Source organism: Haliotis cracherodii, unplaced genomic scaffold, assembly GCF_022045235.1.
Source record: "Haliotis cracherodii isolate W230 unplaced genomic scaffold, xgHalCrac1.p SCAF_6, whole genome shotgun sequence".
In the NCBI taxonomy this organism is placed as follows: domain Eukaryota; kingdom Metazoa; phylum Mollusca; class Gastropoda; order Lepetellida; family Haliotidae; genus Haliotis; species Haliotis cracherodii.
Window position 1 is genome coordinate 22,604,868 of NW_027266319.1, and position 14,758 is coordinate 22,619,625.

The following is a 14,758-nucleotide window of genomic DNA, read 5'->3' on the forward strand; positions in this document are numbered from 1 at the left end:
GTTTACAACAAAATGGTCACTAGACATGTCCTGATGAGACTCCTCCTCCTCTTGGTGGATTTTTTTTATGCAGTTGGAAATAGGGAAAAACTGTTGCTAAATTTGATTATGTCTTTTTACCATCACTCATCCCTGCAACAGTTTATAAAAAAAACAATCTGTGGCTGGGTAATTTTGTGTAAATATTATTAATTTGTGCAATGAAGAATGGTGTAAGAAATGAATTTGCAACTATATGACGCTACCATGTTTGAAAAGTATTTTTTAATTTTTTGATTTTCAAAAAAAAAATTAAAAATATATAAATACCAAAGGTATTAAAAAAAGACTCCGTGACATAGGTTCAGCAGAAGTATGATATGGACTGATACGACTGTCTGTATACATTTCCCATTAATAGGCTTTACAGGTCATACAATCCCTCCACTTGAATCCTCTTCACCTCGAGTGATAGTCTAGATATTAGCATAAAGTATGTCGGAAGCTTCCTATTTTGGCTGATTAGTCCTCTGTTTTCTTTTACCAGTACAAGAACTGTACTGTAACATTACCAATGATAACAATTGTATCATTGTTATCTCAAAATTGCATGCCAATTGGAATGTCTCGAATGCATGCTCGAATTTCTTTGATACCGTAAATATCACCAATGTGTATTAACTCACATATGCAGAAAATACAGAAGCCTTAAAAGCATTGTCTTTGTCGGATTTCTCAGGTACCTGCATATCATCAATTTGTAAACTTCCAACATCCCTCGGCTTATTCAACGACATTGCGTGTAGAGATGATAGATCACTGAGAGGAGCTGATTCGCACGCGATGACCCCAGCAACCCTGTTGCTAGGCTGACGTCACATGGCATTGTTTCGCCAGTGGATCCTGCAACAAAATTCCACAATTAACGTCATAGACTATTGTGACGTTATGGTAGACTTTGAACATCGCTTTGTCTTTGACGACATAGTCGGATTTCTTAGATACCTACATATCATCAATTTGTATTCACATATACAATTTCAAATCAAAACGAAATTGAATAAAATGACCAAGCTCGTAAAAATGGACACTTTCCCATCAGCTTGATCACTTTCAAAGTCATGAAATTGATGCTCGTGTCAAGGAGGAATATTTGCCCTGCATTGTGTCTCCCCGCCGACCAGGTTGGTCCACGACACACTTAAACCTCTAACACGAAGTGCTCAAGCTGGAACTAGTTCCACTTGTAATTTAAACGACCGAGACAATCAAATTTCCTGACCTCTGACTTTTAGAGACGTGGTTCCAGCCATCTCATATCAAATTCAAATTGCTATAAGGCCGTGGTTAGATTGCGGGAATCTATTCGACTTAGAGGCCCCGTGCTTGTCCTCATCGTTGCATCCCGCCGCCGTAATTGATGTAGATAGATAGCGTCGTCTCCTCACGTGGAATAAACACGCCAGGCCATCCTATTGCTTTTAGGATTTGACTTTTCATGGATATGTAGTGAGGTGAGATGAAATGGGGTTTAACGTCGCCTTCCAGATTATTGTACGTATTTAGCGGCGTGTGTATGTGTGTCTTCTTGAACTGGTCCGGACTAATGCCGATTTTACGGTGTTAGCACACAGAAACCCACGAGCACGGGCATGGTGCTGACAAACCTAGAACAATCATAGGTTTCTGGCGTGCCAAAGGCACACAACTCTGCCCAGCGAATCGCGGCGCCTTAGACGACTGGGCCACCCGTGCCCCCTCTTTTAGAATGACGCGGCAGGGGATTGAACCCCCGACCTTCCACTCTTTGGGCAGACGCTCTGTCCACTCGACCACGGAGGCAGCCATATGAAGTAAGGGTTGATGAGTCTGGAGTTTGGCCGTTTTAGCCATTATCGGAAATATCACCGTATATTTTACAAAGAATGGTTATGGACAATGTATCAAAAAAGTAAATCACAAGACGTATTATGAATAATTGATAAATTGTAACCATTGGGGAGTCAAACAAGGCGTGATGAGCAAACGCTTCTCCCACTGGACTACCCTTACATGACATGTCAAGTGTACAATTAATGTTTTGTGCTTGTGATTTCTCCCAAATGTACCGAACGGACAAAACAACACTCAATGACGATTTATCATCTATTGATAAGGTATTCGCTCATGGTGCAAGGTTCAAATCCCCTTTTGCTAATTTCCTGATTGTCCTGTATAACATTATAAAGTTTCTGAACCTCAGTGTGTAATCACAATCAATCTGAATCTAGAACTTCAATGTGCAACCTCCATGTTCAACCTCAATTAATCTTAATCTAGAACTTCAATGTGTAACCTCAATGTTCAACCTCAATCAATCTTAATCTAGAACCCCATTGTGTAACCTCAATGTTCAACCTCGGTCAATCTTAATCTAGAACCCCATTGTGTAACCTCAATGTTCAACCTCAATCAATCTTAATCAAGAACTTCAATGTGTAACCTCAATGTTCAACCTCAATCAATCTTAATCAAGAACTTCAATGTGTAACCTCAATGTTCAACCTCAATCAATCTTAATCAAGAACTTCAATGTGTAACCTCAATGTTCAACCTCAATCAATCTTAATCTAGAACTTCAATGTGTAACCTCAATGTTCAACCTCAATCAATCTTAATCTAGAACTTCACTGTTTAACCTCAATCAACCAAAGTGATAATAAAACCTCAATGTGTAACCTCACTGGGTAACCTCAATCTAAACTCTGAATCTGATTTAAATAAACGTTGTAAATTAGTTGTAAGCACGCTCCGTTTGGATATTTTATTAACATGTGTTTATTTGGAAATAAAAACATGATAATAATCATAGCCTATTTACAAGTAAAGAATTGTGTTCATTGGTGTACCTCGCTCCAATAAAAGGAAGTCAACAATTACTTTAGCGGTATCATTTCCACGAATAACAATATTCAGATATGTACTCCCCGACAAATGAAACGTGAATACCATAGATATTGGTTAATATATGAAGAATTACTTGTGCTCAAGAGATATTAGTTTGGTTTGATGCACAAACGAACATATTGGTATGTTGTGTGAACCGACGCATGACCGCATCACATGTGATCTCATAGACCCGTGAAGATCCGGGGTAGAATAGGTCTTCAAAACCCATACTTGCCGTAAAAGGCGACTATGCTTGTCGTAAAAGGCGACTAACGTGATCGGGTGGTCAGGCTCGCTGACTTGGTTGATGCATGTCATCGATCCCAATTGCGTGGATCGATGCTCATGATGTCAATCACTTGATTGTCTGGTCCAGACTCGATTATGTATATTATCTGGGAGTAAAAGTCAAAATAAGGGTAAATATTATATGAATTGATTAGTAACGACACCAGATTTGTGTTCTTCACTAGTATCTTCACCAGAAACACCCAGCTCCCGAAGTCCGATTGATGCATGCAGTTGCACTACGATTCACTAATAAATGAATGAGAGAGTATATGTTCTAATGCAGCAATTACACAGAGGCGACGACGAGAATGGGTCTCACAAATAGCACCCATGTGAGGAATCTAACCCTTGTATTCAGAATAACGAGCGCACGCCATGCTAGCCAACAATCCCAGATCCGCCATGAAACATATTTGTCACTGTTGCATGTACAAAAGATACATCCAAAGGGAGACAACTCTGTTTAAGCCGAGGATATGCGATGTATTTCTAATTCCTACCTCATGCATATTTGATGGTATACGAACGTTAACATCAAGCGTGCTGTATAAACCACCAGAGCCTTTTGTCACGCTATCGCCATGTCCCAAGATTATTACAGTGATTATATGATGGGCACAACGAGAGCAGGACAGGTGATCATATATATTTAAACTGTTTTGACGCTTGAATATGAATATGCATCAGAATCTTTCCGTGATTTATCATCGGCTTGATGAGGATTTGCATAAATTTCTGTTGTGATTCTAAACATGACTGACTGACATATCAATAGGGCTGCGTGTGTATACCCTGATTTTAGTTCGCCAGAACACGTTTTTTAGTTAACTGAAAAGTTAGCATAGAGTCAATTGTAACGTTACCAGTACCTCCATGCATGTCAACATATTCCAATTGTCGATATGATGTCAAATCACTGGATTGTAAGGTCCAGACTCGATTATTTACAGACCGCCGTCATACAGCTGGAATATTGCCGAGTGCGGCGTTAAACAACAAACAAACAAACCGGAAGTAACCGTTTCATATAAATCATTGTTCCGAAAGTCATAATTCGAATTTCCTGTTAATATCTTATGCCATTCCTTTCTCGTAGAAACAGTTTTTACGCGTGCTGAGTGATGTCTGTTTTGTGATCGTCAGGACATTAACAGCAGACGACGGCCACCATATTGATAATCAAGCAATACCCGATTCTGTGACGGGAAAAACTGGGAACTAAATGTGGTGCCTGGCAACGACTAGGGTGTGGGGGTAAATCAACGTTGTTTTATCACAGTGTCACTCTGGGAGACATCGTTTCTACTGTGTCATCAGATCATTGTAGGTTCATTTAACTCTTGTGTTATTGCTGAAAGCGCGCATCTCTGTTTACGACAATGTTACGACATCAATGGCTGTTGTAAACCCCTCCCCTTTTACGGGAGTAGTTTCACACGCAGTTTCTTGGGCAAAGATCTGAGAATGTTTATGTGGCATCTCTCAAAGCAGTTAATAGCTTTGACGTTACTATAGTAGATGTTGTAATGGCACTGAAGGAGGTCGCATTTCCGGCCGCAGTTCCCGAGAGATCTCGTGTGTCCCGAGAGCATAAATCTCCCTGATGCGTGATCGATTGGATCAAACGAGGCCATTTCTAACCGAACATACTAGTGGGGCCAGTAATTACAGATACTGTACGGCAGACCGAAAATTATTTTTCGATTTAGGAACGTATGCACGCAATTTCTGAACCAATGACGCAAATGCTTCCCTTGGAATCGAACATTGATAGTACAGGTATCAAACTCTTGACCTTAAACAATACATTATCTTAAGAAGGCAAAATATAGTTGCGAGAGTAATTGAAGCTTGATCCCCTGTTAACTAATTTCACGTAAACATGCGGCACGGTAAACCAAAGGTTCACACTTTGGCCTCTTTGGGGAACGAAACTGGGTCCTCGGTGTAAATTCAAAATGTCAACGCCAGAGAATAATCTCTCGGGGTTCCATTGGGCTTAAAAGGAATGCAAATTATACGAATCGATAAAGAAAAATCAGTAATGACGCCAGGTGTGACACCACGAAATTCATACAAAAATACGTGTTTGTTTGTCCCTGAATCCTGCACGTGGCAACGTCACGTAAACAATCGAGTCTAGATCTGGACCAGACAATTCAGTGATCAGCATCACGAACATTCATCCCGTCGTTGTGCGACGCTGCCAACCAAGTCACGAAGCATGACCACCTTAATCCGTCAAACTCCCCCCCCCCCCCCCCCCCCCCCCTCCCCCCATAAAGCTGTCGCAGTGCATAGATAGTCAGTACCCAGTCTATTTCTGAGAACTGATTTTATCCTGTGCTAGTGACTTTCGCTTAATGTCGGCTAAAGAGAATGAGTGTGTACCATGTTTCGATCCAACAAAAACCGCAGTGACCCCAACAAAAGAAAAACATATCGTGTAGACGAAATATTTTCTCATCAATTTCAGAACACTTGCAGAAAAAAGATCAATTTAGTGCAAATCACCTAAGAGTAGTTTGAATTATGGTTGTCCCACCGGAAACCTTTCATCCGTTTATCTTAGCAGCGAACCCAAGTTTAAAACATGTGGACTTGACATAAGTGAGCCTTGGCATTCTTGTGAGGATAATATCACGAGACGAAATCGACATTGGCCGTAACTTATTGCCAGATAATATTATGGTGTTCAACAAGGCAGACATTCGCTGACCTGAATGGCATCTGATGCTGCTGCCGACCCCGAGTGTTGACGAGCAGCAAATACAATACTCTTCTTAAGTCCCCGTAGATGATGTGGAGGGGATTGGGGGGAAACTGTCCTTACAAAAGCATTTGTCTGGAACCTTTCCGTGGACACCGTTTGGAGGAATCGCGTTCCACCTCTTAAGAACTGTTCCATTCATTCTGTCTGAAGGCACACAGTCCTCTGACAAAGGAGAAGAAACGTGCAGTTTCATTTGTGTAATGGCTCTTGTCAAGTGTGATGCCTTATGCTAAACTGGTTTTACGTCTTTACGACACAGCGGTGTAATGAGAACAGGTGTCCTTAGGACTGAATACTGACGGGAATACACCAGTGTTGTTTTGGAACCATTGCATTGCAAAGTTCCAGTTTTAAAGCAAAGCTATAGAAAATAGATAGAAACAAGTTTGATTGTTGATGCAAATATTTTTTTATGATTTCTTTTGTTAAAGATGCATTTCGTTATATATCAAGATGAAAAAATTACTTAAGAAACATGTTGAAACATGAGATTGAAGTGAAGTCTTGTTGGAATCCCTTGACGAAGAGCATCCTAACCTATTGTCTGCGGAGTATATTGGATTGCTGCGCATCTGGTATCAGTCACTCGATGAATGGGTTTTTTTATCTCGCATAAGGTGCAATCAGCTCGCAGCGTGTGTAAATGCACAGGCAGGTTTCTTTAAGCCTTGGTTATCTGATAAAAATGAAACAGCTTCTCTACTATTCCAGCCTCATAAATTCTTTACATGATTGGTTGAGCATTTGTCAATTTCTTGCTCGGTACAATATTGATCCAAGCGTCAGGTATTTCAAGTTACATCTGTTCCCCTAATTAGATAGAACATAAAGACCCTACTAGTCCCCGAACAACAAGACAATTCACTGTATAAGCCTGTCTTACAAAGACTATAGGACCAGCAACTTCCAACACTCAAACCAGCTGTCTTTCAGCAAAACAAGTGTTGCACATCATGACTGTGCAAGGCAGAAGCTTTTAGGTACTGATCAATTATTTACGTGCATTGTTCTGGGGCAGGTCTGGTTTTGAGCATGCGACATGACGACAGCGTCCCAGATCTACACAGCCGGATGAATCATTAATCTTCTCTACTTTCAGGAATCTGGAAGAGGAATACATAGAATATGCCACACGGATTGAGAGGGAAGCATCGTTGTCCGAGCTTAGCGATTCCGGATGTTCACTGTGTCCTATATGCAACAAAAATGAGATCCGACTGAACGAGGATGGGTCCAGAGAAGGTCCAAACGTGTGTGTGGATTGTGAGAAGATCACGTGCCCCGGATGTGGGGAACTCAATACTAGCTTAACCACCAAGGTAAGCAAACCAACATGGCGGCATGTTCAGTCAGCAGGCACCGTTCTCAGCCTGGTGGTGGGTGGGTCTTGGTGGACCTTGTAGGGAATTTTTACACGCCTTATACTGGTGTTTCCGATTTGTTATGCAAATATATCTTGATTTTATTATTTGACCAATAATAACTATCCCTTTAAACCTGTATAATGCCTAGTTTATAAGCACAAGTTTAGTGACAGTGGTGCTAAGGTTTGGCATTTGGTTCAATACTGCAGGAAACCTAGATTCATTTTCCCTGTGAGTGATCATTGGGTTAATGTAAGCCGCTGCATACTGATAGATTACAGCGTTGTCAAGCAGTTGTCAGTATGAAAATAATATCACAATAGTTTTCTTTACATGCTCAGGGGACGCTATTGAATGCACAGTGTCAATATCCAAAGGAAGAAAAGGTCGAAGGTTGTACTCTCGCATTCGTGATCGTGGAGCCTTGAGAACAAGGACTCGCGCGTTTCTATACATTGATTTTTACCCCTTTACATTATATATGTCATCTTTTTCAAATCAACTTTTATTCTTCTCGCAAATTGGATTTCAAATCATTCAGAGAAGATCGTGTAGGAGGTATTGAGTGAACATTTCAATATCATTTTATGAGTCGTCGATGCTCTGAAGCGTCCGGGTATGATGCAGATTCTGAGATATTTTTTGGGACAGCATCATGATTTTTTTAAAAAAAATTGAGAATCCAACCACCGCGATGCGACTGATATATTGATGAGTCGGCAGAAAACAGTAAGTCATCGCTCACCCGGAAATGTCACAAATAGGGACGTTGTTTGCACGTGTGTGTCACGTTACATCTTAACCATCAACTCCAATACATGTCTCCACTTGTCTCGAGTTTTGTTTTGGGAGCCATTTGGATGTAATGTGATCGTGGACAGATAGGGATACATCTGGGTTTAAATGCGTTCAGTGAAGCGACCAACACAGCTGTGCGAGTACAGGTAGCCCAGTACAAGTCAATGAGATATTACATATACATGGTGACAGAAAGCATGTGAAAAACTGCATTTCACTGTAATACTTTCAATGTTAATTCGTTTTGTGCATGTATTGATTTCAGTTGTAGAGCGCTAATATTAACATGATTTTATGACAGCCGTTTATGTTCAGTGTGTGTTACGATGTAAGATAATCTTGGGGATTGAAATTTAGCCATTATTTTGTGTGTGTGTGGTGTGTGTGTGTGTGTGTGTGTGTGTGTGTGTGTGTGTGTGTGTGTGTGTGTGTAGGTGGGTGGGGATGGTGTGTGTGTGTGTTGGGGGGGGTTGTTTTTGCTCTTTGTTTTAGCCATTATGTGTGTGTGTGTGTGTGTGTGTGTGTGTGTGTGTGTGTGTGTGTGTGTGTGTGTGTGTGTGTGTGTGTGTGTGTGTGTGTGTGTGTAGGTGGGTGTAGGTGGGTGTAGGTGGGTGGGGATGGTGTGTGTGTGTGTGTGTTGAGGGGGGGGGGGGGGCTCACACATATCTAATGGTCCGCGATTCATTGTGCAGAGTTTCGTCCCTCTGGCGTGCCAGAATCCTGCCTGAAAGCCGTGACACAACTCATATAGCGACGCGCATATACGTGTGTTTGGCTGCTCGTACCAGTCCGGATTAGTGCAGATTTTATAGTGCTAGCACACTGAGATATATGTACCATGCCGGAGTATAATATGAATACCCCTTTCAGACTCCAAGTTCCTTGTTTAAGCCCATTAAAGCCGAACGCTAGGCAGGGTATCAACAAGTACCATCTTCTAACTTCTTTTGGTATGACGCGGCCGGGGATCGAACCTCGGACCGTATGCTCTCCGGGCGCACGCTGTAACACGGGACCAGCCTTTGTGTGTTCTATAGTTTCCACACTGGTAATCTGATGAAAGGCACCATGTTTCGTGTTTCCTGTAAGAGTAAACTGTGTGGGCGAACGAATAATGTCAGGTGATGCGTCCAGCCTGTACGATGTTTGATCGTAATTGCTCCTTTAGTCACAGTTGTGTCATGCGTATTTTGACAAATACCAATGTTGGCTTGCGCTCGCTTTTGATTATAGGGCCAGTACGCAGCTATTTACAGAAACATTTTAAAGTATTTCTGCATCGAGGGATTTGCAAGGACGATTATTTTTCAATGCAATTCAATAATGTACCAATTAGCTTACTGGGCTAAATCATTTTAATGAGTGAACGCTTTATAGTTCATTCCCGCATCAAAATAATGAGCACACGCTTTGGTTGTCATGGTAATGACTATATTTTCGTTATAGAGACCGGTTACCTTTATGCGAGTCATATCAAGAGAATACCTTATCAGAGCGTGCCGGGTTTTGTTGACTCAAACCTAGATGCGCATGTTCAGTATGTATGTTGTTTCCTTTGTGTTATCTTACTTCCGGTACGATGACCAGGGTTGGCACTGAATGGAATAGGTTCGATTAAGACAGCACCAAATGAGTTCACAACAGTAAAAGAGGTTCGTTGGTATTTAAGGCAATTTGGCGCAGTAATCGCATCAAACAGTTGTCAAGCTATGTAAATCGGACATCTCTTTCGAAAAAACACCTCAATCAGCGAGAGTGCTTCTCAGCACATAAAACTCCATTATTACACCACAACACGCAAACGCCATCACGCCACTGCCCAAATAGTTACAACAAGCAAATTTGGCGTTTTTAAAGACCGAAAAAACGAATTAGAAAGTTTAATCAAGGTCCGTTGTGTGGAACATCTCGAATCCCATGGCGAATTAGCAGTGGACACATGTAGCACAGACCTTGTATGGCAGCGTGTATGCGCTAGCACAGCAGGGAGGGGGTTAACGATAGTACAGATGATCACTAGGGGCACTCACTATCGATCTTTCACAAAATCGATATGGGCACTTCGTGAAGGGTTTCCATAGCTTGAATTAAAGCAGATTCCCTAACACAGGGCGTTCTGGGAGGTTGTTTATTTCTGCACATTGACAGATTGACTGAAATACGTTGCGAGGTTTGGACTCTACTACTGAGGGTTTCTGTGTGAGGTTACCGCTCTGTTTTGTCTGTTGTTTAAATTGACTGGCAGCCGTTGAAATCTTCCTTTCGGTCTTTGTATGTGTGGGTCACAGTCGTAGTTTTATTTGCCCATGTATTGTAAATAAGGCTCTATTCAAAATATATATACAGTAAACTACGTTTATAACGAACACGCTTATAACGAACTGACGGATATAACGAACATAGTTTGGGTCCAGACCATTTGCTGTTCATGCATGTATATATGCTTTTAACAAACCACGTTTATATCAAACTAAAATCAGTGGTCCCTTTGAGTTCGTTATGACCATAGTTTACTGTATAATTTGATTAATTTATATCCCGTCTGGTGAAGTAAGAGATCTTAAAACACATGTTATTGCTAGTGCGTGTCTTTAAAGCTACAGGGGGCACGGGGGGCCCAGTCGTCTAAGTCGTCTGTGCAGAGTTGCGTCCCTTGGGCACGCCAGTAACCTATGATTGTGGGTTCGAATCCCGGTTCACCCCAATTATGTTTCTACGTTTGTCAGCACCATACCCGTGCTCGTTTCACTGAAGTGGTAAACGCCTGAGACCTGCATCACTTGGGGCTTTCCTCCCACATTAAGCTGACACGCCGTGATATAACTGGAGTACTGTTAAAAGCTGTGTTAAATTCAACTCACTCATTCACTCACTTTAAAGCTACAGAGATGAATAAGTCTGATAGATTATGTAATTATCGTCACTAAATTCCCCCAAGTTGTATTTCATTATAAAACATTATTCTATCATACGATAGAGCGTGATCAAAAATCTCAATTACCATATTGGATCTTTTCTATTTTGTTGTGTAAATCAACACCTAAGTAACGTAATGTTTCGATTAGACTCACCCTTCACCGTATCATTAACGTCGAGTACATTTTCATCATTATTAAATCGATAATCTCATTGAAATGATGTGTTCAGTCTGACAATGTAAGAACGATGTGTTTTATTGTTTGTTTTGACCCGGGGATGTAAGTAATTGCGACATAAATAGATTTTCCTCGTCACTATATTGGCGTTTCGCTAGGCTGGCAACGTTCGGGGTTGTATCAACAATGGCGGCTGGTGGAAGTTCAACGCGTCGCACAAAACAAATCGGCTGAGGAAAATAATCAATAAAAGCAGGAGTACATGTTTGTGTTACAAGGAATTACTGGAACCATCGTGTCCGGTGTATGGCCTGAACTATTAGCACCTTGCACTGTATCTCATGCAGCTGATGGTATAAGCGAACCCGGTGTTCATGTGAAACTTGATGTGTATTTATACCGGCGATGTTTTTATTGGTTACAGAAGTGGTAGAATGTGCATTGTTGGTTGGTTGGTTTTTTTAAGGCCGCACTCCGCATTATTCCAGCTAAATGACGGCGATCTGTAAATAATCGAGTCTGGACCAGACAATCCAGTGATTAATATCATGAGCATCGATCCACGCAATTGGGATCGATGACATGCATCATCCAAGTCAGCGAGCCTGATCACCCGATCCCGTTAGTCGCATTTTACGACAAGCATAGTCGCCTTTTACGCAAGCATAGTCTAGTAGAATATGCATGGTTCATACCGGACTCCGGTCTCTCGAATCTAGCGGGACCGTGTTGTAACGTCGAGTTATCTGTACATTCGAGATAGCGAGGCATTCACAGCCAGAAGAATCAAGTTTGTTTGTTGTTTAACGCCGCAGCCAGCAACATTGGACCAATGTGCCTCAGTCTGTAAATAATCGAGTCTAAACCAGACAATCCAGTGATTGACAATATGAGCATCGATCCACGCAAATAGGATACGATGACGTGCATCAACCAAGTCAGCGAGCCTGACCACCCGATCCCGTTAGTCGCCTCTTAAGACAAGCATAGTCACATTTTAATGCAAGCATGGGTTGCTGAAGACCTATTCTACCCCGGATCTTCACAAGTAACATTTAACTGTAAATGAAAAGAACATTTATTTTCACATGTTTGCGATGACAAAGTTCGTACCGAGTTCAAGGTTCGAAATAGCGCTGTATATATTTTTACCTCGAATTCGAGATGAACGGTCGGAATTATTTCTATTTATATCATGCAGCGGTCGTTGGATGCAGAATAAGTTTGCGATATCGGTACATTGGCTATAACTGATATCGAGATAGCAGGTTTCGACTGCTATTTATACATTGAAACGATTTAGATCGAAATCGAGTGTCTTTAAGTTGATATTGCGTTGAGATTGTGTAACATAATCGCGACAGTGAGTGAGTGAGTGAGTGTGGTTTTACGCCGTTTTTAGTGACAGTCCATCCATATCACGACGCGGGACATCAGAAACGGGCTTCACATTTTTTGTCAGTGTGGTGTCTAAACAAAACCCTGAGTGACACTCCGTTAGTCTCGAAGACCGGATAAATCTATGGATCGTAAGGAATATGGAACTTGATGGTTCTAGCAGAAATTGTGTCTCCGTTATTGGTCATATGGTCTAATATCGATACTCCGTTTGTCTCGAGCTACAGATAATTCGATGGACCGTGAGGAATATATAACGATGGTTCCAGCAGAATTAGCATGGTTTGTCGGGCAAATGGTCTAATATCGATACTACGTTTGTCTCGAGCTACGGATAAGTCGATGAATCGTAAAGAATATGGAGCTTGGTGTTACAAGCAGAATTAGTATCCGTAATCGGCCATGTTGGTCTAATATCGATACTACGTTTGTCTCGAGCTACGGATAAGTCGATGAATCGTAAAGAGTATGGAGCTTGGTGTTACAAGCAGAATTAGTATCCGTAATCGGCCATGTTGGTCTAATATCGATACTGCGCTTGTCTCGAGCCGCGGAAAAATCGAATAAACGAGATTAAATGCATTGCAATATAGGAAACGTGACATGGAACCAAGGATGGGCAATTGCAGGCATACGTCGTGTGTTTTCCCTTAGAAATTAGTATTTATTTTAGACTTATTGATTTTTGTGTATCAACCATGCAACGAACTGACATGAATCATTATTCACGTGTTGGGCTTCACAATAAATTGCATTCACAGGCACATTTGTAGTGTATACCACTCGTATTGAAATTCAAAATTTACACAGGAAAGTATATAACATTGCTCTATGACCATATCGTGTTAATTCATTCATGTACAATAGTGTATCTGTGCAAACCAGATTTCTTTTATCGTACCGCGTGCGTATACGGCTCTTTGATCACAGTATTGCTAAAGACGGAGCCTCAGAACAAATTTGTTTTTGACTTCAATAACCACTAAACTGCGCTAATGCAATGTTCACGCTTGCGATCTAAGGGCTCATAAAGCAGGGCCAATATGTCAGGGAAACCAGTTTGAAAATAAGAGAGGTCCTCTGAGAGCATCCGCTGATTGATTCCTTTATTGGGGTCATTATGATCGATGTATTCTGGAATTATGCATTATGCTTTTTCGCACAACTTCAGAATGCCAAGTTGGCAGGAAATGGTTCGCGTTAAAGACTTAGTCCAGGATGACAAGAATTGACGTTCCTGTAAAACGTTGTCTCGATTCTGAGCAAAAATAGATTGCCCGAGAGATTCGCCATATCCAAGCAATTGTGTGATGTCAAGGGATGTATCAAAGAACAGCAGGTCTATAAAAGTGACAGGGATGATGGCGGATGGAGGAGATGGAGAGGAGGATGGTGACGACAGGGGATGGGTGTCTATATAAAATGGTAGGAGATGGGGTGGGTGATGATGGTTTAGGGTGGTGATTATGGTGGGGTTAGGTAGGAATGTGTGTGTCCGCGTGTATGTTGTTGTTTAACGCCGCACTCAGCAATATTCCAACCATATAACGGCGGTCTGTGAATAATCGAGTCTGGGCCAGACAATCCAGTGATTGACATCATGAAAATTAATTAGGAATCGATATCGTGCAGTGGACCCAGCCTGACCATCCGATCGATTTAGTTGCCTCTAACAAGCATATGTGGCTGAGGACCTATGTTTTTACCTGGAATACGACCGCCTCCGTGGTCTAATGGTAGAGCATCCGCCCGGAGAGCGGAAGGTTCGATCCCCAGCCGCGTCATACCAAAAGACATTAAAAGATGGTACTTGTCGTTACCCCGTCTGGTGCACGGCCTAAAGGGGCTAAAACAAGGACTGGTCGGCTTGGAGTGGGGTATTCTTGTTAAACAGCGGGATGGTATCTCAGTGAGCTAGCACTATAAATCGGCATCAGTCCGGACTAGTACAAGCAGCCACACACACATTCACATACACGTGCATGCACGTCGCTATATAAGTGCAATAATATTAGACGCGACGTTAAACCCCACCTCACCTCACCTCACCTTTACCCGGAATACACACACGTTGGTTCGATAGGAAATGGTAGGGGAGGGTATGGGGAGGGGATTAGGTTTGGTTTAAAGGG

The 14,758-nt window shown here is 41.7% G+C and overlaps 1 protein-coding gene across 4 annotated transcripts in view; it reads left to right on the forward strand.

Moving 5' to 3' along the window:
- The window catches only part of LOC139444611 (uncharacterized), a 100,449-nt gene that overhangs the window by 26,958 nt on the left and 58,733 nt on the right, over positions 1-14,758 (forward strand). For all 4 annotated transcript variants that reach the window (XM_071225518.1, XM_071225517.1, XM_071225519.1 and 1 more), the window contains exon 2: positions 7,071-7,290. In XM_071225518.1, coding sequence (XP_071081619.1) covers positions 7,071-7,290 — 220 coding nt within the window. The remainder of the gene's footprint in view (positions 1-7,070; positions 7,291-14,758) is intronic.